Source organism: Sinocyclocheilus rhinocerous, unplaced genomic scaffold (assembly GCF_001515625.1).
Source record: "Sinocyclocheilus rhinocerous isolate Xijiao unplaced genomic scaffold, SAMN03320098_v1.1 scaffold1294, whole genome shotgun sequence".
Taxonomy (NCBI): Eukaryota; Metazoa; Chordata; class Actinopteri; order Cypriniformes; family Cyprinidae; genus Sinocyclocheilus; species Sinocyclocheilus rhinocerous.
Window position 1 is genome coordinate 1807867 of NW_015656157.1, and position 13177 is coordinate 1821043.

At 36.8% G+C, this 13177-nt stretch overlaps 2 protein-coding genes across 2 annotated transcripts in view; both read left to right on the plus strand.

Moving 5' to 3' along the window:
* LOC107719590 (cyclic AMP-responsive element-binding protein 3-like protein 3-A) overlaps positions 1 to 2595 on the plus strand; it is an 8548-nt gene extending 5953 nt beyond the window's left edge. The window contains exon 10 of the mRNA XM_016527063.1: positions 820 to 2595. Coding sequence (XP_016382549.1) covers positions 820 to 1133 — 314 coding nt within the window. The 3' untranslated portion in view covers positions 1134 to 2595. The remainder of the gene's footprint in view (positions 1 to 819) is intronic.
* A 2023-nt stretch (positions 2596 to 4618) lies between these two features.
* On the plus strand, positions 4619 to 6408 carry LOC107719591 (relaxin-3 receptor 1-like). Its single transcript, XM_016527064.1, has one exon. The coding sequence runs from the start codon at positions 4792 to 4794 to the stop codon at positions 5992 to 5994; it is 1203 nt and encodes a 400-aa protein (XP_016382550.1). The 5' UTR covers positions 4619 to 4791; the 3' UTR covers positions 5995 to 6408.
* Positions 6409 to 13177: the final 6769 nt, after the last annotated feature.

A 13177-nucleotide genomic window follows, 5' to 3' on the forward strand; every position in this document is an offset into this window, starting at 1 on the left:
ATCATTACTCCAGTCTTCAGTGTCACATGATCCTTCACAAATCATTTTAATATGCTGATTTATTATCCATGTTGGAAGCAGTTGTGCTGCTTAATATTTTTTTGGAGCCTGTGATACTTTTTTCAGGATTCTTTGATGGATAAAGTTAAAAAGAACAGCATTTATTTAAAATAGAAATGTTTTCTAACAAATTAAGTCTTTATTATCACTTTTTATCAATTTAACACATCCTTGCTGAATAAAAGCAGTCATTACTTTAAAAAAATATATACTGACCTCAAACTTTTGAATGGTATATTGTTAGAAAAGATTTCTATTTTGAATAAATGCTGTTCTTTTTACATTTTTATTCATCAAAGAATCCTGAGAAAAATATCACCGGTTCCAAAAAAATAAGGATCATGTGACACTGAAGACTGGAGTAATGATGCTGAAAATTCAGCTTTGCATCACAGGAATAAATTACATTTTAAAGTATATTAAAATAGAAAACCATTCTTTTAAATTGCAATAATATTTCACAATATTACTTGTTTTTTTCTGTATTTCTGATCAAATAAATGCAGCCATGATGAGCAGAAGAGACTTCTTTAAAAAAACATTACAAATCTTACTGATCCCAAACTTTTGAACGGCAGTGTATGTATATAGACACTGTTGTTAATTGTAAGTAGATTAATTACTTAAACTAGTGAGAGTGTACATTTATTTTCTAAACTGTTGGGGCAAATATCAAGTGGCGTTTCTTTTAAAGAAGGATAGGACAAGACAAGAAGTAGTTTGAAGTAACTTTCTTACATTTTCTTTAACCCCTTTCAGTTCAGTCACGGTCACTGCACAACCTTCAGCCTTCCCGCGTGCTGTGCGCCCTCGAGCACCCGTTCTCCGTGTCAGAGGACTCCAAAATGCTCCCGCGCTTCTCGGAGGATAAAAGAATGGCGGAGATCGCGTCGCTGCTGGGAAGACTTCACAGGAGACCAGACTTCGCCAATTACGACCCTGAATCTCACAACCACAGCTTAGACCTGCATGACGACCATCACCGTGGAGACCCCATCACTGGGCATGTAGCGACAGTGACCTTGAATCCACGACGTGGCTCAAGGCGGAGTCCTCATGCTGATGATATGTGAAGGGCAGAAGGGGGTTTACCCGCGGATTTGTCAAAACTCCTTTAACAGCGCTTTTGAAGGTGGGAGGCAGCTAACAGATTGTTGGAAGCTCTTTTTTTTCTCCTTCTTTCTGCTTAAGTAATTTTTAAGAGATTGCATAGTATATAGCTGCTTATTTATATTATCAAACTTTGGATGAAATAACAAGTCCAATTTTTTCTGTTGATTTGGAATGCTGGAAGTGGTTTTTCTCTCGTTTTAAGCTTGCCAGAAGCAGGTTTCGTTTTCGTAAAAATGCAGTGGGGTCCAAACGAAAATGCGTGTTTTTTAAACACAGCATAATTATTTTTGCAAGAATAACTGGCTTACTAACTGTATTTTGCTTGTTACAAGGCTACACCCTAAATAAATATGTGGACATGAAATATTGATATGGAATTATTTTACAATCCTACCTGTAAATTATCTTCAGGTGTCCGCTATGAAAAAAATAGTCCACTACAACGTACAAAACAATCGGACTAGCATCGAGACGAATGCTGAAACAATATTAATGTGATATTAATACTGCTCTGTCTCTGAGGTAAGTTTCAGTAGGCTACAATCGAATTGAGACGCACAATGGCGACAGTTGTGTTTGTATAAAACAAAAGAGCGCGAGAGAAAGTAGCGCCGGTTTTATTTGCGCAATCGCTGGATGACGCGATTGACCAATTAGAATCAAGTATTCAGAGCGTCGTGTAATAAAATGTACAAAAAACAAACAAAACAATTTGAGTGAAAAGTTGAAATAAAAAAATTTAATATGAATTTCAAAGATCAATGAAAGCAATGAAATCTGACAGTTTGTACAAATTAATTAACATGGTCAATTTTAAAATGTTAAATTTCATATGTATTTTACTTTTTTCAGATTAAAGGTTATTAAATAATAATTTAAAAAAAAATCCCAGATGCATCATCAGACTTTTGGACTCTGTATATATTATGGCTGTGATCACTAGATGTTTGAACCATCTGCTCTGCCAATGTAGCCTATTACTTGCACTACAGCTGAGGTGAATAATAATACAAATCAGCTCATTCCAAGTCATGAATTTTACATTTTGAATCCTTCAGCAAGTTTGTCCTGTGTTTGTCTTCTCTTTGAAGACAGTTTGGCTTTATGGGTATTAATCTGAAGGCTGAAGTAATTTTTTATGGACTAAGAACTAGTTAGTGTGCATAAATTGCTTTTGATAACAAATGTGCTTTTTCAATAAAACACTGTGTTGAATTGCCTTTCAACCTATTTTATGGGGTTGCTTTGTTGTTGCTTTTTCCAATAAATGTTTTAAAATGTGTCTTATGAAATGGACAACTCTCTGTCTTCAACTCTGGGTCCACGTCAACACATAAATGCCTTTCAGCACAATTTGGACTTCATGAGAGACAGAATGAGGCCAATGCAGATGAGAAGAACAAGTGGACAACCTATCTCAGTAAAAACAAATACGTGCATTCTTGACAAATACACTTAATGCGACTCGACCCATTATCAATGTAAAGACACTTTTTGCTAGAATCTATAAGAGAAGCACAAATGATTAGATATGAAAGCAGTAGTTTGTGTAGATTTCTATCATATATGAATGAATAAAAACGTAAATGTCAACTTCATTTTTTCTTTGACACTTCAGGGACTGTGTAAAGTGAATAACCTTCAGGGATCAGGAATGGGAAAACAGTGTAGGAGGTAGTCACTTTCAGATAAGAAAAATTGGAAAAAAAATAAAAAAGATGTATAGATAATGCATAATCTTCTCTTGTGCTCAGCAATAATATTCAAATGTAATTGAGTGAACAGGTTCAGCAGGTTTTTCCATCTTACTCAGTGCCTCTTTAATCATACGGATAAACTTGCATCTTTCATCCACAGGACTGTGGTCTGTCTCTTTGCTTTGACGTGTCTCCCTTGGGCCCCTGGCCTCCAGGTCTGCAAGTCTATTGCACCTGTCAGAGAGCTGCATTTTTACTTGATTAATCTGGTGCTGATTTGATACACAAAGTTTGCACAAATACATTTCAGTCTCTCTGCTCCTCAAGGCAAAAACTGTGCAATTCTTGGCTCAGTAATCTTCTAAATTAACCCAACCACTAAGACGAAAGGCTCCATAGTTGGAAATCAATAAGTTATCACTTTCATTGTGTGGATTTCTGAGTTATTTTCAAGATTTGTGGGCTGTAATTAAAAGTCTGTGAACGTGAAAAAAGCCTATGTGTGACCAAGTTATCATGGATGGAAAGAGAAAGTCTGAAATAAATTGGAATAATTGAATTGCAGTGAACTAAATTGGAGGTGGACTCAGCACACATAGAGAGAGAGTGAGAAAGATGAAGTGTGTGTATGAGAAAGAAAGAGTAATATATTGTAATAGATTTTGTTTTAAAATACAACATGCCAAGATTAGATTACATAATTTTTGTATATAACTTTCTAAAAACATGATCTCCGTATGATAGATGACATTTTTTATAAAATACATAAATATTAAATAAATGTATAAATTTGCGCTAGCTAAGTTTAGAGAAGCCATAAAATAGAATACTATATTTAATTATATAGTAAGTGTATATCAAACGCAAGAAATTCGGCCAGGGGATCCTTGACTATAGCCTACTCCTCAGGTCTGCGTCTAGTGAAGTGCTCCTTTTGGGTGTTCCCACTCAGTTAATGGCCCGGGTGAGAGTGGATGAAACTCCTCTGAGCAGACAGGGATCAGTTTGTGTAGCGTTCTGCCTGTGGCGGATCCGTAACATCAAGCTCATTTTAGTCACTCTCTGGCAAAGAAACAAAAGCACAAGCCTTAGTTTCAGTTGAGAGAAGAATATCTACCGCTTCTGTTTCCACCGGGGTTTATATCCTTATAGGAGATTGACTGATTGCCATCAGCTGGGCTTGGTGATTGTTCCTCAGCTGGTTTGTGTGTTGCCAGGGTGACATATGATGAGCTGCTGGCAACTCATCACAATATATAGTATATAGTAGCCTCTCTCTGTGTGTGTGTGTGTGTGTGTGTCAACTAAATAGTATAACAAATAAAAAATTATTTCAACAACTTTCTAAACAGTGTGATTAAGAAAAAATAAATCAAAACTAAATCTCAAATAACACTTATATTTTCAATAATACATTACTGAAATTGTGTCAAAAGATTAAGGAACATATTGTATCTTGATTAATTCAAAAAAGTACTCAAAAGCTTATATTATAAGTATTTTAAGCAACCATGTATTCGTCCAAAACAACATTTCTGTATTGAACCGAATTGAAGTCATTGAGCTTCATCTGTATGACTTTTAAAAACTTTAACATTAATTTTGTATTATGAACCACAACACGTAAAAACTAGCTAGGTTTCATTACGCACCGCATGTATGTGTCTGACATAAAAGCGGCGCGTGCCTCAGCAGCGCGCGGACGCGCGTCATGCTCATCGGAGTATAAAAGAATGTGCGCGCGCTGCAGAGCGCTCAGAGGTGCGCGAGAGAGAGGGACTGATGAGACCGCGCTCTCGCTGCCGGTGAAGTAATTATGCATGCTGGCAGACAAAGTGCGGTGGTCACAATGAACTTGAGATAAATTAGTTTCTTCCTTTGCATCATTTCACCATGACAACGGACTGAGTGGAAGCCTGCCATGGAGAGGAATAACACCACACAAACTCTGGAGCTGGGAGAATGTGAGCACACACTGGACACCAGCTCGGCACTGGACAATTGTACGGATGCTGCCAGTGGGAACCTATCTTTACGTTGCTGGCTGCATTTGTTGACAAAGGAGTCTAGTTCAACATTACAAGGTGATGGGTCTAGTTTGGCTGTGCGTGTGATGATCGCCCTCATTTATTCAGTGGTGTGCGCTCTGGGGCTTGTAGGCAACTCTCTGGCGCTCTACCTGCTGCACTCACGCTACCGGCAGAAGCAGTCTTCTATCAACTGCTTTGTGATGGGTCTGGCTCTAACTGACCTGCAGTTCGTCCTAACCCTACCGTTCTGGGCCGTAGACACAGCGTTGGACTTCCGCTGGCCATTCGGCAAAGTTATGTGCAAAATCATCAGCTCGGTCACCACGATGAACATGTACGCCAGTGTATTTTTCCTGACCGCCATGAGCGTGGCCAGGTACTATTCCATTGTGTCCTCGCTGAAGATGCACAGTCGGCGAGCGGCGGCGGCTGCGGCCAAGTGGATCAGCTTGGGCATTTGGGTCGTATCCCTGATAGCAACCCTCCCACATGCAGTTTATTCCACGATAGCCCAAGTTGCGACAGACGAGGAGCTGTGCTTGGTCCGCTTCCCTGAAACGGGAAGCTGGGACCCGCAGTTGCTGCTAGGACTGTACCAGTTGCAAAAGGTCCTGCTTGGGTTTCTGATCCCACTGGTGGTGATCACCGTTTGCTATCTCTTACTTCTAAGAATCGTGCTAAGCCGTAGGATTAGCGGTGTGGCTGGCTCCGAAAGTGAGCAGGGGCGGCACAAGCGGCGCTCGAAGGTTACCAAATCGGTTGTGATCGTCGTCCTGTCGTTCTTTTTGTGTTGGTTGCCCAATCAGGCCCTTACTCTGTGGGGCGTCCTTATTAAGTTTGACCTGGTGCCCTTCAGCAAGGCCTTCTACAATGCCCAGGCATATGCTTTCCCGCTAACTGTGTGCTTGGCCCATACAAACAGTTGCCTCAACCCAGTGCTCTACTGCCTGATTCGCCGCGAATTCCGGGCCGGACTCAAAGAGATCCTGCTGAGGGCCACGCCGTCCTACCGAAGTCTTGCCCGGCTGCTCCCACGCAAGGCCAAAGTAGCTGAGGCCCCTCCTGTACTGGTTCTCGTGCAGATGGATGTTTGAAAAAGCAGATCCTTCACGTTCATCTTTGTTTTTGATTGACAGGACGAAGCAGGCGTGAGGAACGTCCTTTGGGAGCTGCCCCACTTTCCCTTCCACTCGTTCAGAAACACTTTTGCGCATTTGTCTTTCTCAACTTCCACGTACCCACGTACTGACTGCTTTCACATGCACCTCTGGTCATCAGAGCCACTGGGGAATTCAGGACCCATTCACCTTTGTTTGCCTATTAGTTGCACTGCTTAAGGATTTTCCCCCCGAGACATCCTTCAAGGGAGCGATAAATTATCCATGTGTGTTTTTCAGGCTTTGAAAAAAGAAGAAAAAAATGTTGAGATGTAGAGGAGTCTAGTCTTCTCTCATTTTATGAGATATAAAAAATAAATGTATGCAGGGGATCACTGGTTAAACCATCAATCATTCAACACACTGTCAATTATGATTTTACTTGCAGTTGTGTAGAATTTAATGAAGTTTCACACTTTGATTTGTCTTTCAATGTATTTAAATCTTATATTGTACAAAAAACTAAACTAATAAAATACCTAACTATGTAGTTAACTAACAAAATAATTCACAATTTTGTGAATTACCATGGACCAGTCAAACTGTGCATGTGATGATTGTGATCATTTCTGTTTTGATTTGAAAGAGAAATTATTTTTCTTAACTCTTTTCAATTTGACATAAAACTTTCTAAATAATTTAAATTAATATAAAACCGTATTTAATTAGAATTTATTCGAAATACACCACAATAGAATACCATTGTTGAGCCATTAAGGGATAATTCACTTAAAAAATTAAATTTTGTCAACTTTCCTCACCCTCATATCTTTTCAAATTAACTTCATTTCCAGAAAACACTAAATGAGATGTTTAGCAGAATGTTCAAGCTGCTCTCTTCTTCACCCTGTAAGCGGATGGAGACCAGGGTTAAAAAAGGGAAAAAGCAACAAAAGCATTATAAAATTTGTCCATAGGACTCAAACACTATTTTCAAAGTCTTTTTATCTAATATGAAAACTTATGTGAGGAACGGCCTGAAATTTAAGTCAGTACACATTTAAAATCTCACCTGAGATTAGTAGTCACCATTCACTTTCATTGTTTGAAAAACAGCAGCTTGGACATTCTGCTATAAACCTCTCATTTTGTGTTCCTCTGATGAAAAAAAAAGTCAAAAAGGTTTTGAAAGGTGAGACATGAGGTGGAGTAAATAATAACAGAAAGTGCTAGCTGAAAGCTTTCTTATGCTGACTATATCCTCAGGGACTTAATCAAAAAAAAAAAAAAATACAGCTTAGGCATACAATATCTTGATAAAAATATACTGTACAATAAATCTACTCTAAATCCCAATTCCTAAACCATCAAACAGAACAAAAATTCAATCTGAGATAATTAGTTATATGGGTTTATTGACAACACAATATAAGGCAGAGTTAAAGAGTGTTAGCTCAATAATAACAATTTATTTATTTATATTTATATTTGTCAGTTATTCTTTCATCCTAAATATATTCTTGCATCATTTCACAGTCAATATACCTTACAATGCTGTTGTAGGCTTTGAGGCTTTAGTGATTTTGTACCACCTAATAATACACACACTTGCACACGCCTCGCACGCAGGGAGAATATCTTATAGTAAAACGATTTTAGCCTGGCATCATTAATCATTAGGCCTGCAATCTTCTGAAACTCTTCCAAGGACATTGTTTCTCTGACCGAACTTTTTCAGATGAGACAGATTTGACAATTTAAGCCACTTTTGATGGTTTATCTCCTCAATGAAAATACCAGGTCATGGTTAAGGGAAGACTGGGGCAAGTTGCCACATTTTTTACACTGGACATTTTTATCATTATTGTACAGGAAAAATAAGATACAGTTCGTTAAACACCTACTGACCTTTTGATTGATATTTTAATCACACTATATTGGGTAAACTGTAATAGGATTTTCAGATAAATATATACTAAATATCATATATACATAAACAGTTACTTAACACAAAAAACAACAAATAAAAACACCAATGTCAAAACTATTGTCACTGGCAAAAAATATTAATAATAAATTGTATACATTTATACCACTTACATGTGACAGCTTGCACCAACCTTTATGAGTTGACCCTCATTGTTGTGAAAACTCTCCTGTGACCGATGGAAACTGTGGCGACATGTTCAATTATTAATCTATGACTTGTTAACCATAAATTAATATATAAAGAGCTCATATGTGTAAGAGAGAATCACCCCAGCTGTGAGTTTGAGGGCATGCAGATGAGCTGGTGCGAGAGACCATTAACGAGCAAAACTGATTTAAAGTTCTGAATCTGAACTCAACTGTGCTCTATAATTAGTGACAGTGACATTTTGGCCCAATGTCGGAGTCAGTGTTGTACTTTGCTGTCACTGTGTTGAAGCACCTTTGGGTGTGTTTTTGCTTGCTGAACTTACTTTAATATTTGTATGAAGTGTTATAATGTTATGTTATTTGTAAAATATATATTAGAAATTTGGCAAAAATCTGTTTTGGACAAAAATAAATACATTTGATAAAAACAAGGTTCAAATGATGTCTTAAGGTGTAATTTGCCTCAGTTTACACAAAAAATATCTCAAATATTTTTATAAACACAAAACTGCAGTCATATCAACCTAAAAAAAAAGTCTCTTGTTGATTATGGCTATCTCTAAAATGACGCTGGTAACTGAAATCTTCATCCACACCACTAGGTGTCACTATCAGTTCAAGACAACGTCAGTATTAGCCAGCGCAGCAAAGAAAGTCATATCATTCAAATCAACCTAATAATAATAAAAAAAATCTCTCTCTCGTTGATTACGGCTACATCATTTCTAAAACAACACTGACAATTGAAAATAGGGCTGCACGATAAATCGGAATGGAATCGAGATCGCAATTCGACAGAAGCTGCGATTGTCATGCGTATCTTTCAGTGAAGCACGGTTCTGTGATCAGCAGTAAATCTCCATCCAAAGGCCAGAGGGCGCTCTCGCGCTGAAACTCCAAATACGCCTCGCAGAAGAAACCCAGAAAATGCCTATTGCTGCAGCTGAACAAACAGAAGATTTATTATTCTGTTATACAGAGTATTGATTATTATAATTTTCATTAAAATAAAGTATATTTATAATGCAGTGCCTTTATCACTGCTTAAATACTATGAAATATGTTGCGTGCCTTATTTTGTGTAAGAAGCCACATCATCTCACATGTAGCGAATCAGCTCATTGTGAAATATGAATAATTAATCATAACTAGTTATAATTAATTATAAATATTTAGATCCGCTGTAAGTATTTACTTGACCTCTCAGGGTCAACTGTCTGTCAATTCTAAGAACGTTAATTTCCTGGTTAAGGGAAATAACTTTCTTACTGTACAACTCTACACAGAGCTTGTAGCATAAATCTGCATGATTAAGAGACTTCGGTTATGAGCAAACAATGAACAACCTCAAGTGTGATACAAGTAAGACTTTACCGCAAAACTAGTCTACAATGACCTGAAGGATATGTGTGTTCATTCAAAGAAAGGTTTTCCTATGAATTCATTAGAGAAAAGTCAATTTCTACTGTGCATTGTGTCTCTTCCTATGGAAAAGGTAGTGATTTTCTCTACTCACATTCCTTTGGGCCATAAAATCAGTGATATCAGCATTGGTTGCCATGGGGACTAGGGGGGGGCCTGGTGTCGTTCGCAGACATCCTGGCACCCAGTTTATTGGGTGAGGGGTCTGTGACGATTTGTTAATCTAATGAATAACTAATTTGTTAAATCAAATGCAAAATTGTGTGTTTGATTGGTCCAGACGCTACAAAATCCCAGACAAAAATAGACAACAACGAGCGATGTCAAAGGTGCAGAACAATCGAACACACACCTGCCACTCACGGCTGGGAGACAGTGGTGGCTCTCTGGCTGTTGGTGCCTCCAGGAGTGGTTGTGGTGCCGTGGTGGGTGATTTTTTTGCGTAACTTGTCAGTGAACTACGGCTGTGTAGTAAATTCTGCTCCATCTGAAAGCACGTGATGATGATTTCCTGCTGATTACAGAACCGACTTTTTTAACAAAATGCGCATATGACAATCGTATTTAATTAATCGTGCAGCCCTAATTGAAAACTTCTGTGAGATGCTACATCCACGCCACTAGGAGTCAGTATCAGTTCAAGACAACTTCAATATTAGCCAATGCAGCCAAGAAAGTTTATTCCTGAGTCCAATATGCCTGCTTCCCTATTACATAGTAGATAAAAAACAGTATGTGAACAGAGTAGTACATCTGAATTTATATTTTCATTAAATAGCAGGCAAAAAACACTCGAATTACCTACTACATCCAGAGAGATTCTGAAGTGTGCATATGATGGACACTTTACTATCCCATGAAGCCACGGCAATGATGTTATGCAACTGATGCTGTAGGTCACATGACGATGACAACAAGGCGAATGAAGTACATCCAGAATAAATTCATTCTACACATTCATCCTATATAGAACATACTTTTTAACAGTCATGAATTCCGTTCTTCATCAAATGCAGTAGCTACTTAGTTTGTGATTTTAGACGCAACGTTCGTTCCTTAACAAATGTAGTAGGCCTACCTACTCTAATAGTATTGGAATTCGGACGCACCTTATAATAGGCTATGTGGAGAAATTTATTAGCATTAGCATTTAACATTAGGAGCCACAATAATGTTAACAGTTTCTCACTCTTCACTAGCGACTATCCTGAAAGTAAAATAAAAAGTGAAAGTAAAAATAAAAAAAAAATACAGAGTGCACCTTCAAAACTTTAAGACTTGTGAAAGATGGACTTACAGTCTCATTGTAATCATTAAAATTTGAGCAAAATAATCTCCAAAAAAGCATACTTAACTTCGAAAAGGACTCAAAAATAACGAACACTCGCTCCCCAAAGCAAAACCTGGATATGAGGTTGGAGATAATGGTTTTCTATTCTTTTGACAGGGGCTACACACACTCCAGGCATGGCTAATTGCATAGTGTGTTATTATGGGATGGATTGGTGGTACAGTTCCCTAGCAACGGGCATTTTAATTTTTTCAGCTGGACAAATAAATCAGCCCCAGCACCTAGTTTAAGGGTGAACTACCCTCCTTTCTGTAATTGAATTTTGCCTGCTGGACATAAAATAAATGATTGATATTTTTTTTCTCTTTTGTGTTATTGTCAAAATGTTTTTAAATCATCGTAGTTTTTGTCCCACAAGCTCTAAACATGGTATGTACGCCTTTCAGATTTTGGATTTTTTAAAATCTGTTTTGTTTTCCTGCCAAGGGAGATAAAAATAGCACTCAATCATCAAACCTTTGTATGCTCCATTTTCCTGTTGGATTTGTCAGAAAACTAGGTGACACATGCTCAGTGTTGGGCAAGTTACTTCCAAAATGTAATACATTATATATTACTAGTTACTGTCTTTTGAAAGTAATTAGTTACATTACAATATTACTGTCTCTGAATTGTAATGCATTACACTACTTTTGAGTTACTTTTGAGTTACTTTCACCAAAATATCCACACTTAGTTAAAAAATGCTCTGTAAACAGAATGTAAATATATCTGAATTGCCCTTTTGTCATTTTGTCCAATTTGTTTCCAATTTATTCAGCTGAACTGAACAGAATATCAGAATATACTGAACGCAACAAAATGTGTAGTACTATAACATATATATGTTTTATAAATATATATATATATATATATATATATATAGAGAGAGAGAGAGAGACACACACACACACACACATACACACACATATATATATGTATATACTGCATATATATAAACTGTACATATACATATTAGGGGAAATAATCAAATATTATTATTATTATTGTTATTACATATCACTATTATTATTACTATATAAATATTATATATACTGTAGTATAGGTTTTAGTTTCTGTTAGCTTTCGATTATTTTTATTTCAGTTTTTAAATTTAATTAGTAATTTTAGTACTTCAGTTCAGATTTTTCAGATTTATTTATTTGTATTTTTTATTTTTCCATCTAATATTTATATTTTATTTTATTTCAGTTATTTTTTAACTTTGATTTTTAATAGTTTTAGATGATGATAAAAACATTGATATTTTAATGAAAAATTGTAAATATTTTTGTGTTGGTTAATTTAAAGATTATGCAAATATAAATTGGAACTGGAAGATGAATTTTCATTGGAGTAAAAAATAATAATAAAAAAAATCAGATGCCCTTCACTTTTCTGAGCCACATTTCAAGTTCAACAAAAAAAGATTATTATGATTTTGGTGGTTAGGGGGGCCAATAATGACCACCCTGAGACCCCTTCTGAGGCGCTGATGTTGAGGACCACAGCAGGATTCACATCCTCATGTTTCAAAATCTGGAAACTAGCTGCTGGGATCCTTATTCTTTAAGAAATTCTATACTATGATTCATTTATAGACCTCTGTGCAGCACTGCAATCATTGAAATTCAATGAAATTATGAATTATGAAATGTGTCTGTGCCTACTTGAGGTAAAATGTAAGGGAGGGAACAACTTTTGTGTTAATGATGCAAACTTTGTGAGGTTTAAGCGCCAGGAAATGAGAGGGGGAGACAGGAGCATGCCGAGCATGAGAAAATCAGAGATAAAAAGAAAATCAAAGGTGATTCGCCACTGAGTGACGTCAAGTTTTGATTTGGGGTCCATCAGTCAGAGATGATGCGACTGCATTCATGAAGACCTCCTGGTTTTAAGTTGGAGTTGATTACTCAAAATGCCTGCAGCATTACTGTTATCTACTGATTCTGACTATATGTCTTGTTCCCTATATATCTGGATAAAGGCATCTCGTACTGAGCCTCCAGCCTGTGACCTTTCATTAGGCCTGTTTGAGCTGGCTGGGAGGATTACGACAGTGAATTGTTTGATTAGGACCTTCGAGAGGATCCAGGGGAAAACTGATATTCTGGACACATGCACACTTATACAGTAATTGAGACTGGGGCTAGTTGTCACAGTTTGCTCAATTATTTATTAATATATCTTTAGTACATAATTTAATTTAATTAAACATTAATTGTAGAAAAAAAATCTAAATTATAAACAATTGAATATATAATTTAACAATGTATATTTTTTACACAA